Raw genomic sequence first — 14,477 nt, 5'->3', positions numbered from 1 at the left:
CAATGATTATGTTAATTTCTCCCCTCTTCAAACCGGGTACAAAGCGGTCCTGCCGCTGCAGGGCCAGCCCGGCCCGAAGGGGCCCCGCGGGGGGAGTCGCGACCGCAGCAGGACGGCAAGGACAGGGCTGTGCCTTTCCCCGGTGCCAGCGACTCATCCGAGGCCGCACGAGGCTGCAAACAGCGGGCGCGAACACCTGGATGGGAAAATCTGGGAGAACGGCCGGATCCGTCCGGAAAGCCGGAGAGGGCGCGTTCGGCTCTCGGGGATAACCCGACCGAACGCGCCCTGTCCTGCCCGAGCGCGGCCCCGCAGCCGGAGCGCTGAGGGCGGGGGTCGGGGCCCTGAGGGTGAGGGTCCGAGCACCGAGAGCGGCAGTCGGGGTGCTGAGGGCGGTGGTCGGAGCGCTGAGGGCGGGGCGCGGCCCCACCTGGGCACCGGGCCCGCCCCGCCGTGCGGGCCCCGCCGCGTCCCGCCCCTGCCGTCCCCTCCCCTCCCTTCGCCGCGCCGTCAGGTGCCGGGGCGGGCACTGCGCCTGTGCGGCGGCCGCGGGCACAGCCAGCCCAGCCGGCCCCGGCGGGACGCGGCGGCGGCACCGGCGGGGAAGATGGCGGAGCCGGGGGCTGCGCGCAGCCACCCGCGGGCCACAGGTAAGGGATGGAGCCGCGGCCCCGCGAGGTGCCGGGGGACGGCGGCTCTCCCGCCCGCATCCCGCGGCTTTCCCCGGCGCTGTCCCGTCCCGTCCCTCGCCGCCCGGGGCCGGCGCTGCCCGAGCCCCGGGGAGGGTCAGGCGGGGGTCGCTCCCTGGCAGGTGCCGCCGGGTCCGGCCGCCATCTCGAGGGATGGGGCGGGCGGTGCCGGCGCCGGGCGGCCGCTCCCGAGGGGACACGGAGCGGGTCCCGCCCGCGGCTCCCGGCGAGCCCCGTCCTTGCCCTTTGTGGTGCGGGAGGTGTTTGCCATGAGGTGGCTTTTGTGCCGCCGCGATTTCCCCGGCCGCCGGCGCTGCTGCCGGGGCGGGCGGGCGGCAGCTCGGCTGTGCCCCGAAGTGCAGAGCGGGAGGCAGCGATTTGTAAAGCTCGTTCTCGGCGGTGCCTGGGCCTGCCTGTGCCGGTGCTGCCCAGCCCGGGCAGCAAACTGGTTGAGCGGGTATCAGGCGTGAACACCGCACGCAGAGCCCTTATATAGGCACGGCTCCTGGTTAAGGTCCCTCCTCGCGGCTCAGTGAACATAACTTTTAATTTCCGAGGGTGAAAAGGGTGTGTGAGATGCGGTGAAGGTTGCTGTGGTGTATGTGCGGAGCAGCACCTGGCGTGGGATCAATTCCCACAGCACCATGAGATGTTGGGGCTAAGGCTGGTGGTCGTGACCTTGGCTCATGGCTTCACATGTAGGTGTTAGGGTGGGTCTGGCTGCTCCTTCTTCACATCACCTCCCCTGGGCTCACGTATGAAATGAGCGGTGATTAAGGTGTTATGCAGGTGCTCATTACACTTTTACCTTAATTATCTGGAATGGAACCTCTTGTTTGTGGATGGTAAACCATCCACATGGTGTATAAGAGGGGATTAATTTCCCTGTTTGTCCTAAGCCACTGTAGTGACTAAAAGTAGCTTTACAATTGTTTGGGGGATAAAGAAGGATTACTTTCCCAAATTTATGGAGTGGGAATCTGAGACTTTGACTTCTCTTAGGTAATACAGTGTGAAGAGCCAAAGAAGGAGTGGGAACACCTGTGTTTGCTGTTCCTCACCCTTCTCCACATGCTCAGCAATTGCGGCTTTTGCTGTAACACTGTTGCTGTTGAGCAGTCAGGCTCTTCTAGGGCTTGGGTCTCCCATTTTTTAGTATTTCACATGGAGGATAGGAGGAATTTATATTTGTGAGGAATTTTTTTCACCTCTTTTCTAAAGTATAAGAAATTCTTCCCAATGTTCACTTGTACTCTTCCCAGGCATTTTTATTTTTGTGGGTTTTTTTTCTAACTTCGGTGGCAAATGTTGCAAATAAACTTCACTCTTTATGTTGACCAGAACATAATCTATTTTTCACCCTGCATGAGACTAGGAATCCACAGAAAAGGTAGCATATACTGTAATTAAAGATGGCAGCAAATGGGTTATGTGTTGCAGGGCATGAACAGGCACAGACAGATGTAATTACTTGTGGTCAGGCATTGCCATTTGAACACTAATGCCCAAGGAGGGCAGTGTAGAGTGGTCTTGGCAAAATTCAGTATTTAAATTGTCTGCTAATAATGAAGATAATACATGATATAGTGTAAAAGACTGTGTATGTGTGGTATGTGTTACAGACAGCAGTATGGATGGGATTTGGATCTCCTGCAGCAGAGAACAAAGCTCTTTAACGAGCTCAACAGCTACTAATGTGGATGTGGAAACGATGCTCTCTTAATTCGTGTTTGTGTATATGTCTTGGTCATAGGGATAGGAAGAACCTTACCTCTCTGTTCTGGAGTGAAATTCTCCCTCCCACAGTGCTGTCCCCCAAAGGAGTGCTGCCCCAACAACAGGCAGTGACTGTAGCTGCTGTTCCCCTTCCCAAACATTGTAGTTCTCTGACATCATCTAAGTTTTGGTCTGTAGGATCATCCAGTGCTAGCTAGGGGAATTGCTAGGATAGCAGTGCAAGCAGGGCACTTCAGACTGTCTGCCCAGACCGAGCTGTAACAAACAAGCATGCAATAAGGGATTTTTTTTGCATCTCTTGACTTCTAGGGGGGAAAATACTGTTAAATTGTTTATAATTCTGCAAACAAGGAGCAAAATTCTGTGGACAAGAAAACAGTATTTGCAGAGCTCAGGTATATCCCTTTACCAGAAGTCAAAGGCATGAGGCAAACAACCTGAGAAGACACTGTAGGAATCTTTTAGTCAGGGAGAGTGTTAGGTGACCAAAATGTAGGCATTATTGCTGCTGCTGTCTATAGTAAAGGTAATGACTAAAGAACATTTGAAGGACAAGTGGCTCAGTATTGAATCTCGCATCTTCCTTTTAGCTGCCCAGTGAGATTTGCTTAATGTATGTGCTAGAAGGTTAAATCCTGGACACTGATTTTCAGAGTAAAATGTGTTTGTTGGTTATTTGGAGTTTTTTCCTTATAGAAAATATGATCATGCCTAAAATAATTTAAGAGAAAAAATGATGTTTGTGCCATCTTAGACTGTATATTGCAAAACCAGTTTGTGTGAAAGGAATTAATGTGGATTCCTTTATAAATAATGTGTGGGATTGTCTTCTTGATCTCATTGCATTTCCAAGTGATTTCTTATAGGCCAAAATGATTTAAACAATGTATACTTACACTCTTCTTTTTGTACTGTACTGTTTTCTCTCATATATGGACACTCAAGGTTGTTTATCCCCAAGGTTAATTAATGTGGTGCTTTTCATGTGATGTTACCGTTTGCAAGTATTTGCTTTAGTTCAGGGCAGTTTAGTACACTATGTGCTCTCTCGAGGTTACTGTTTTGGTATTTTAAGTATTGTAGCATTGGCTTTGTCCTTAAAAAAGAAAAAGTCAAACCACTTTCCAATAAAGTTTATTAAACTGCAGTGAAGAAAAATGTCTTGCTTTTGAATTCCAGGACTGCAGAAGTAAAAGGAGGGTGTATCACTTGAAATGCACAGGTTAGAAAAGTGAAGCATCTGAAGATTTAGTGTTTATAGGACAACGTTGTATGGTGTCACATACCTCCATTTGCTTTGGCAGCTGTGTATCCATAGCAGTGGAAAGGCATCAGGAATGTTTATTTTAACATCAGGTAATTATTTCTAGATGTGCTAATTGAAGAAGCATGTACTTATTTAATGTAAATGAGACTATATATCCTGTGTGATGATACTGCATGAAGATTTATGTAGTAAGGCTTTTTTAAATCCCATGAATAAATAAAATACAATTATAACTTTCTTGGTTATCAGTCATTCATAGTATGTGGACCAAAGCTGACATGGGAAATTCTTTAAAGATCTGAAGATCACTTACAAATGCTCTCTGAGGCTACAGAATAGAGCAAGGCTTTAAATTCTGTTCAATTCTGGACTACTCAGATGATTGGAAAAAAAACCTTATTTCCTTCTTGTGTGTTTCACCTTTTCAAGAAGGTCCCAGTGTCAGGGTTATTGAGTAGCTTGTTTGGCTTTTGTCTTGGTTATCTTGACCACTCCTCATGAAATCAGGTTTTTGCACCAGCTCTCTGATAGGGCATTGCAGCTTCCAGCCCTTTGTTTGTGACTGGCTCAAGCTGTTGAGCAGATCCTAGAAGCAATAATCCTCAGTTTAGATTCTACATCAATTATATAATGTTTTTTTGGTTTTTTTTAAAGATACTGTTTTATGGAATTTTTATAGATAACTGGACTGTACAGGTTGGAGAGAGATGAGGCTGATCAGGAAGCTAATGCAGATTTTGGGAATGTTAACTGCATCTAGTTACTTGTATTACACATTCAGATTTAACTTTCTTGTAGGCATCTACTGGTTGAGAGGGAAAATCTGGATTATATGCTTAAATAGTGGAAGGAGTAGTAATGCTTAGCCAAGGTTATTGGAGTAATCAAAAGCAAAGTTCAGTATTGTAACAGGGTTTATTTTAATCTGCCTGTTTTAGGTAATTTTATGTAATTTCTGAGTAATTTTGCTGTAATTGACTCGCGTTTGGTATTTTCATCACAACTTGATACATTACTAGTATATTTCCTGTGCCTGGAATTAGTGTGTGTAGGAACATGGTTATGTATCAGTTTTTCCCAATATACTTATGTTCAAGCAGCTTACCCAGTGAAAAAAAGGATTTGAAATCCTGGGTAGTCACATTAACCTGGACTGACTTTAGATAGGATATTTAGAAATACCTTTCACTGTGTCTTATCTCCACAGTGATTAATGATGATGGTGTGTCAATGTGTAAAGATAAGAGATAAGTGGGTTTCACAAAGTGGAAATCTATCTAACCATTAAAATGGGAAAAAACCCCTCAAGATTGTTGTGTTGTTTAAAAGACTGTAATGCATCTAACAGACTTTGTAATTCAAATAATACACTACTGTTTTTCTTCACTTGTGTCATGAAGCTGTCAAGATCCTAAAACCCTAGCACTCTCTGTGGGTCTGAATGTTATAAGAATCTGAATAAAGTACTTTTTGTTGTAGCTAAATAGCAATCCAGATTTTCGTATGGAATTACTTCTGGCTTGGAGTTGTCCTCTGTGTATGCATCTGTGTAATGCATGTACATTTCAGGCTTTTTGCAGTTGTGATGAACTAATATATTCAAATGCTTGTTGGTCACATCCTTACTTTTCTAATTTTCTTCTTTTAACTCTTAAATGCATTATCCACAGTAGTTGCACTTTCATGTAATATCTATGTAATATTTAATATCTATGCCCTCTGTGATCTGAAGTTCTGTGAAGTATTGTGCTTCTTTTCATTTAATGTATTATTTGTGTGCATGTCATCTTTGTTTGCCAAATTTCTGATCAAACTGTTTTGCCCTAAATTCTGGGATGTCAATTTCGCTTTTGCACTTGAATATCTGAGGTTTTTGCTACTTCTTTCATGTGTTTGTGTCTGCTTTCCTTTGATCGAGGGGGAGCTGATTATTCTTGTAGTATTGAGGTGCTGCAGACAAATGTCTACTTTGCTGAGATTGATAAAGCAGTTCTGTGATCTTTGCATAAAATTCACTTACACAGCAGGTGTTTGTTTTTTTAACAGCTTTTCAGTGAGAAAAGCAGTGATGAATAGAAGAGGTATTCCTGATGTTGTGCAGGGTTTGCACAGTTGTGTTGGCGTAGCTGTTTGCTTAGGCATGAGCTTGCTTTAAACTGTTTTTCTGTTTGCCAGAGTTTGTTTTTTCACTGTTTTCATGTTACTTTTCTTGGCATAAAGTTGCCAGTAGCAAACTTCTGGAATTAATGTTTCACTTATATGTATTCGTTCCTTTACAATGTGCAAAATGCAACTTTTTGTACTCCAGTGTTACATGTATGTGCTTTTTGATTGGACTAGTTAGAAGAGCAATGTTGAACTCAATTTCTTCTAATGATTTGACATAAGAGATTGTTTCCTGTGCATCATATATTTAACTTTCTGAGCTCTGTTTTTCCTTAAAAGAGTAAATACACATTTGATGTGGTTTGATGTGATTTGATGTGGACATTCAAATCCTTTTTTTCTGGTTTGTGAAAAATCTGGAAACTCTCATTTTTTCTGTGTTTTGGGTACAGAAATAGATGAAATTTTCCAGGCTTTCTAAGTCAACTCCTTCAGTAGAAATTACGTGTTGTTTTGAATTCCTGTGTGCTTGCATTTGCCTTCCAAGAGGATCAGTCAATGGAATATGTATTAACTTGGTGTGATATGATGAGCATTTTAGTCTGAGATGTCTTCTGCGTTGTTACTTCATGCTTTGTGCATGGCAATACATCTGCTTGCAAGAAAAGGAAAATGGATTTTATGCCCTATAACCTTACCACCATCACAGGTGTGTTGTGCATTAAACCAGTTTAGAAGAAATTTTATGAAGCTTCTTAAATCTAGTTTTCTTTGCTGAATAGTTTCTGGATCCTTCTTTTTCCTAGTAGTGATTTCAATAAATAAGATGAGTGAGAATGTGTCACTTCTACCTGAGATTTTGTTAGGATGGGAATGGGTGTGTTAGATAAAAGCACATGGTACCATATATCAATTTATGGATGCCACTGTAGAAGTATCATCAAAAATCTTCAAGAAAATAGTAGTAACACTACTGTTAGTACAGTTTTGTCTGTTTTGATGCCAGATGCTGGAGGATGCATTGTGGTTTTGTTTCATTTAGGAAGATCTGCAAGTACGCCTTGCCCAGTTCAATCCATGTGAATTATCAAATTACTTGTCTTGTGCCAAGCAGAAGCCATCAAGGCTCTGCTTTATTTCAGAAAGATGCTCATTCAAATATTCATAGCTTGAAATTAATTTTGCTCATGGGTGTGGAGTACTGAAATTCTTCATGTGGCTAGGATCAAAAGAGAAAAATACAAACTTTCCAAAGGTGCTGTGGCATGCCTGGGTTTGTAACCACAGCAGGAGTGCTGAAGGGATCCAGGCAGAGCTCTGCTGCCTTCTCACTTAAGCAATAGATCAAGTGAGGGCTGGAAGAATACTCCAGTTTTAATAAACTAGCCTTGATTGTTGAGTTGGAGTAAACTTTCAATATCCAATTCTATTGGGAGTAAAATAAACTTAATTTTGAAAAAACTCCAGTCATGTGAAACAAAAATATTTTTTATGCTCCTAAGTTTGCTGCATGACAAATCGTTCAAGAAAGGCCTTTCCTTTGGTCTCAGGAGGGAAAATAGGACAATATTGCTGTGTTTATCCACATATCATTACTGTGATTTTTACATCAACAAATGGGGAGTGCTTTCCTTTTCCTGTTGTTGTTGACTTATCTGCATCTTGCCAGTTGCCATTCCCTTATTTGTGTTGAATGTGGCATCTGTGTGTGTGTGCAGACCCACTCTGTGTCAGGGGAAGGAGACCTCAGGGAGAGAACTGGAATGTGCAGTTGGGCCTCTTAAAATGTTGATAAACAGTGAGCAAATGATGGCTTCCAAAATAAATGGTGGATGAGCTAGTAATCCTTTCCCTCTCCTGAAAGGAAGCGAGAGAGTAGGGCTTTACTTTCAAGCTAGTTTCTTGACTTTTGATATCATGCATCAGCCACAGGGCATATTTTTCCCATATGCATAGTGATCTATTAATAGATGTAAGTATTTCCATTATGTTTCCTGGGTTTAATGGTGCTAAGTGCTGTGGTTACAAGTAAACATGGCACTTTTCAATAGTCAGAGGAAGTGGTTTTAATGGTGCAGTGAAACAAGAGTGTGACCTTCCGTTGGCACAAATGAGTTTTTGATGAGGTTCTGGATGTGGATGCTGTGTTGCAGGTTTATGGGCCAGGATTGTTTCATGGCTTATTGAGGCCAGGTTATGGCACTGAATCAAAATGTTTGAGTGCTGCATAGGGAAGAAATTGTTTAGAGAAAGTATTATGAAGAAAGGTTGCTTTTTTATGGCATTATCAAGTTACAGACCTGAAAGAAAATTTGAAACAGAAATAACTGCACAGGTTGAGACATTTACAGATAATGGAAATAGCTTCGTTTTCATAATAATTTTTATTTTCTGTGGGCAGTTTTGCATCTCTTTTGTGCCTTGCAGTATGTTTTTCCTGCTTTGTGTTAGGGTCTTTTTTGCCTCTAAGTTTTTTGTAATCTCTGTTCTTATAACATAGTCAATGCCTTTATCCAGTCTTCATTTAAGTCTCATGCGGACAAAGGATGTCATAAAAAGAGTAAGTAGCCTTTCTTTGAATTTTAATACATTTAATCTGTGATGAAGTTGTCCAAATCATGTGTGAATGGAACTGAAAGTCATTACACAGTACAAGCACATCCACTTTCAGATCCAATTTTTGTCATGATTGGTCTGTTTGAAGTATTGAGGATGGACTGAATACTCTAAGGGAAGTCTTCATGCAATCTCCTTGTAGTGAGTGCTCTCTAAAGCATAGTGACAAGCTTACAGGCCATGTAGCAACTGAAAAGGTGTTTGAAATAGCAAGGTGATGCTCCTGGAAGATCACTGAATTCTCTGTTGATAAAACCCCTGCACTGCACAGAGTTCTGGTGCCTACTTGCTGATAATGGTGCATCTGTGCTATTGATAAAATGATACCCTGCTAGGATAACTCTTAAGATTTTAGAAGTTGTGGGGTTTTTTTCTCTCTCTGATGGTGTTTTCTTCTTTCCCTATTGTCATCCACTCACTCCTGCCTTACAAGGTCATAAGGGTGACCGCCTTAGTGAGAGAAAAAGTGTGTCTCTCACTGCTGTCCTCGCTGGTGCCTAGAAAAAGGTATTAAGGATGGGATGGAAGATCACAGCAAGCATCCAGAATGCTTCCTAGAGTCCCTCAAATTATGGTTTCAGGACTTAGATGTGTATCCAGAAGACTTGGCTATATCTTCTGTATGTACATATTCCCATGCTCTGATCTGCTTCTTGCTCCAATTTCATAATTACACTCAATACAGTAATTCTTGCTCTTTGTGCCCCAGCAGAGCCCACTCCATTCCATTCAGCCTAGGGAGTGGAGGGAGAGAAAAATGTGGTGGAGGAGACTGGGCTCATCAGATGGGCTCCACCAAGAACTGACTCCTCACCAGCCCACCTGCCTCCTGCAGTGGGACCTCAGAGGGCTGAAGGAGCTCTGAAATTTTTCTTGTGGCAGCTACAGGGGAGGCAGAGAGACCATGAATAGGAGAAAGGTAGAAAGGAAAAGAAAATGCATTCCATGCTATTTAACCTCTGCTTCAGGCATTTCTGTTCAGAAATAGAGAATCACCATATCAAAGAGCTCTTTGAAAATCAAAGGTAACAAAAACAAATAGGTTGAGGAATGTTTTCCTAGTCTTCACAGCAGCTCTTGGTTAACTGTTGGAGTGTGATATACTTCTTAAGTTATAGACTTGGAGAAGTAGAGGGGCAAAAGTCCTCAAGATGGTTTGCTAATAGCTGGTTTGCACTAAAATGAATCCAGATATCTCCTGCTGATGTACACATCTTGAGAAATTCTGGTCAAAACTTCCATGATACAAAGTAGTGCTTAGGAGATGTAATTTTCCTATTCTGACCTTCATCCCCAATGGCAGAGAACTGTTGGATCTGATTCTGAGGAGCAATGTTTCAAGCTGATTTCTTCATAAATTTGTGCAACTGAAAAGCTCCAAGAAAGAATATTCTTAAAGGATTATGGAAAACTGCTCAGCAGGTAAAAACTAGCTTTAATTCCAGCGTTTATATTTGGAAGCATTCAGCCACCCCTATATGTTTCCAGCTGTGTAATCTAGTCCATTACTTTGTACCTTGACAGAATAAACCAAATTTGTTCTTCTTGTTTTTTTATTCAGTAAAAAATGTAGTTTCAGTGTTGTCTGATAGATGCCAAGGGCTGTTCTTGGGGAACAATGATATAAATAAATATGCATATTTATTTATAGGTAGAGCTAGAGTGACATTATTTGAGTATATAGTTTGGGGTCTTTAGGAATTTCCTGTATTGAAGTTTACACAGACTGGTAAGAACTGATGGTATCAGGTTTGTAGAGGAAAAGATTTTCAGTGTGCATCATCTAGCTCTGCTTTGAGGGTGGCTTCTGGTTCTGGATTTAATGAAGCATGTTGCACTGAAGTAATATGCCCCTGAGTCTTCAAGTGTTTCATCAGGAGCAATCTCTTCATCTTCTTCTGCTAGCCAACTATCTCCTTTTGATTCAGAGATGTGTGGTGCATCAATAAAAAAGTACTAAAAGCAAAGACAAAAATATTTCTTTCTTGCCAGTTAAATGGTCCTCTTTCCTATGCACAGAAGCAGTACCAAAATGTTTGCTTGCTTGTTGGGAGAAGTTAATTTCAAATCTCATTTGTGTTCTCAGGTAAGAAGTTTGGATGCTGATCTACTGAAAAAAGTGGGATTTTTTTGTTAGTTTTATTTTGTTTTCTCATTGAGGGAGAGAAGGTGGGTAGTTGGCTGCTTGTGATGATACACCTGTAATTTTCTTTGTCCCATTGCCTGTTAGCCCAGCTGAATCCATTCTTCCTTCTACTGCCAGCTGAGTCTTAGAGAGCAGACTTCTTGTGTGTGTGTGTAGACCTGTGCTTCCTTCTTCCTGACTTTCTTCTTACATGCACCGGACAGGATGTGGCTTTAGCTGCATCTCTGACTCCTTCTGCCCTCTCCAAAATATTTACAGGTTTCTATTTCTTCATCCAACTCAACCTACTCATCCCTCTCCTGTTTTCCTTTGCTATGAGTAGGCAGGTTTTTCAAGCCCTGACTCTGTATCTTTTGATTTGTATCTACATGTGAAACAAAATCCTACAGAAGAGTGTCAGATTCCTGTGTAAGCGCTGACTTTTAGCCTGAGTGTTTGGTGATATGGGGCTCCACGTTCAGCAGAGGTACTTTCTGTTGCCACTATCAAACAAAGGCCTTTCTTTGTACAGGTGTGTCCCGAACTTTGCTCTGCCCACAGTTAATCTGTGTCTAATCAGCCCTGGCAAGGAGCTGCACAGGCAGCTGCCTTTGCTGAGAATCCTACGATGAATGTATCTTTCCAGTGACACAAAGTTTGTGGACAGATAACTCTTCTTATTAGACCACCCAATTACAGTCCAAACAAGCAAGATTTCTTGCCCATTGGGCTGAAGAAGGGGCAGCTTGGTTCATGATACATGAAAGTGGAGAGGAGAAAAGAGCAGGACAAGTGTATGCATAAACACTGAGGTTCTTGAGGCAGCAGCTGGTTCCTGCTCTTACAGACACACAGGATATTGTGGCCCAGCCTTTAATACTGGGACACAGCGCCTGTGATCTTTTACTCTGCTGTAGGGTGGCAACCACTGCTCAGGGTAGTTCTGGTCAGCTCAGTTCAGATTCTACAGAAGCACTAGACTGGAGGGTGGGAATAAAAGTTCAGATGTCTAATTTACTGTGAAAAGTATTCTAGTGTGGTTCCTGGCTTTGCAGGGTGAATATTTGCTATTATGTTTCAATAACTGACTAGGAGAGGTTAAGACACATTTCTTGGGGTTTAGAGAAAACTGTAGAACTCATTGGGTTTTGATTTTTCTGTGCTTATATCCAAAACTACTTTCACCTAATGAAGTGAGTAATTTTATTAACTAGAGTTGTAATGGTGGAATTCCAGAGTAGCAAAGGGAAACAAAACTGGTGTAAAAAATAAATAAACAAAAAAAAAAGCCCCTCAAAAATCTTTTTTACATATCTTTCATGTTTTGGATGTATACTTTGTGATTTTTAAAAGAAACTAAACCAAGAGAGAATTGATGATGTGTATCATCATTGTATGCAGTTTTCAGGTTCCTTGTAAATGCTGGAGATAGAAATTGATTATTGCAAGAGTGCTTTCAAAAGATTGCTAAGTTTAGTAAGTGCATTTAAGTAGGTAGACAAAGCTCTTTTTTCATCTACTGTTGTTAATTTTTTCCTAGGTTTTTTCTCCTAGGTTTGCACTGTATAGTAAAGATAAATGGCACTACTGGTTAGCTGACATGGATAAACATGATGCAGTCTCCACTTTCCTTGTTTCAGACCTTCCTTTGTCAAGGAAAAAGTCAGATTAAAGCTTGCTGGAAGAACTAAAAATGTCAGCTATAACACTTAACAAGCTTGGATTTTTTTGTTCTTGATATGGTGGGATTTATGGCACCAGGCTGTGGGCACATCTGGAGCTAAACAAGCTGGCAAGAACATTGCTGTGACTGTTTGCTGGAACTCTGCTGTTATAGGCTTCTGCCATTTCTTTAGTAGAAGGGAATTTAACTGTGTCAAGTGTATTGTATCACTAAAGCAGTGGCAGCTTTGCTGTTTTTGTCTGATTTTTCTGGTGGATGTCAGAGTTTAGGAGAGAGTAAGAGATCCTGCTGCCACCTACAGCATCAGCAAATACCCGATCTGTTCTGAGCACATATGTGCTGTCTTTCAGTGTTTCAGTTTTTAAGTTACTAAGATAGTTAGGGATATGCAGTAGTTTTCTGGAAAAATGCCTTTTACTTTAGTTGAGCTGTGGTTCTCACTGGGAGCCATAACTGGAACCCACTGACAGAACCTTTTATGCCCAAGAGCAGATTTTTTCAGCAAATTTGTGGGGAAGGGAATTTATGAGGCCAAGTACAGCTGCTTAATTTCAGATTTAAGAGCTTTCAAAGTAATTATGTTAAAAATGTTCTTGTTATTTAGCATTGTTTTATTTGACTTGACAAAGTTCACTGTAATATAAGCAAAGGAGGGGAATAAGGTCGTATTTTGAGTGTTATGTAAAATATCATTAAGTTTTTTTTGCCTTTGAAAATAGGATATAGTTTAAACTCATATACAGATTGCCTGCTAAGTACAGAGAGCTATCAGCTCTTAACACTTTGCTTAAAGTATGAGGGTGTTTGCTTTTTAAAATGGCTGGCAGAACGAATTGCAGACAGGAGGAGTGAGGGTTTTTTTGTGTACAGCACATCTGTGTAGGAGATGGAAAGTTAAATTTTGGAACAGAAAACTATTGAGAAAGGTGGAGATTTCCCTTACTATTTTCATGTCTCATATTTAAAATATAGCGAGATGAAAGGTGTTGTAGTTTCATTTGACTGACAGAATGAGAGTAGTAGTCAAATAGTTTCAGGAGAGGATGTTTTTAAACTGTGTCCTCATACATGTGTGTGGAGGCAGGGGCTGGACTGCAGAGCAGTATGTGTTGGCAGGGGTAGTATGAACAGCCCACTCTATTTCAGGAAGAGTTGGAAGGAGTAGGTATGAAACTGCTTTTTTTGAGAAGGAACATAAAGCTGAAGGTAGCTGAATGCTTAGAGAAGGTGGTAAGGGAAGAAACTGTAACCTCAACAAAGGTTCATCTTGTATTTGATTTCAGGAAGGTGAGGAGATGCGAGGTCTTCACAGTTCAAAGCTGAGACACTGAGCATCCACATGTCTTGTGGATGGACCTTGTGTTGGTGTATAGGCAGCTGCAAGGCAGCATGAGGTTAGCCTCAACTAATTACAAAGATGAAAAGCCTTCAGTTTCAAAAACCTGCATTTGAAATACATCATGAAAATGTTAGTTATCTGATTTTATGCCTTTGTTAACACTACTGTAACCTAAGTCTTAAAGCATGATTGACATGAACCATAATTGAGGTAACATACTCAGGATTGGCAGCTCTGATGCCAGTAGTAAGGAAAGAATCCAGAATTCTTCTGTAGAAGCTTATAGGTTCTTCTGAAAACAAACATGGTCTCTGCTTCAGGTATACTTGGGTAAGTTCTGACAAGTTATCCAGTGATTTTTTTCTGTGCAGCTGCCTGTTCTCTGAAGAACATTGTCAATGAGAGGGAAATGGTAGGAAGCTCACACTGATGTCTTATGTGGGAACAACAGAAAAGTGTATTATTTGGTGCTACTTAAGTGCAGAATGTTCCTTTGGTAGCTGATGCTACCAAGACATGGCTGTGGTTATGTATATGTTATCAATAGTGAGCGATTGGTATTGTTTTCCTTAATCCTTTTTATGATGCATTGATTCTTTTTTTCTCCAGTCTTGAGTATCTACTGTAAAAAATGTTTGTTAGTTGAAGTCACTAACTCATGACATTTGTTCTTATGTTTTCTCTTCTACTTAGCTTACTTATTGAGGTTTGAGTTTTGCAAGGAACACATGTTTACTAATCAGTATCTGTGACTTGGTCTTCTATAAGGGTATAGAACTCTTCAATCACTTGAATTTTAAAAAGACAAATAAAGGTTTTAAAGAGGGAGAGAAGATGAGACATTGGAAAGTCGTTGGCTATGTTGTTTTGTTTTTATAGATGCTGACTTAAAAACAGGAATGAAGCTCATCATT

General features: G+C 41.5%; 1 protein-coding gene across 3 annotated transcripts in view; it reads left to right on the top strand.

Annotated features, from left to right (window-relative positions):
• Positions 1-506: 506 nt before the first annotated feature.
• The window catches only part of MAP7D2 (MAP7 domain containing 2), an 80,206-nt gene continuing 66,235 nt past the window's right edge, over positions 507-14,477 (top strand). For all 3 annotated transcript variants that reach the window (XM_056496331.1, XM_056496338.1, XM_056496321.1), the window contains exon 1: positions 507-650. In XM_056496331.1, coding sequence (XP_056352306.1) covers positions 608-650 — 43 coding nt within the window. In that variant the 5' untranslated portion in view covers positions 507-607. The remainder of the gene's footprint in view (positions 651-14,477) is intronic.

The sequence above is a fragment of the Oenanthe melanoleuca genome, chromosome 1 (genome assembly GCF_029582105.1).
Source record: "Oenanthe melanoleuca isolate GR-GAL-2019-014 chromosome 1, OMel1.0, whole genome shotgun sequence".
In the NCBI taxonomy this organism is placed as follows: domain Eukaryota; kingdom Metazoa; phylum Chordata; class Aves; order Passeriformes; family Muscicapidae; genus Oenanthe; species Oenanthe melanoleuca.
Note: the sequence above shows the minus strand (reverse complement) of the source record. Positions and strands in the feature narration are given on the sequence as shown.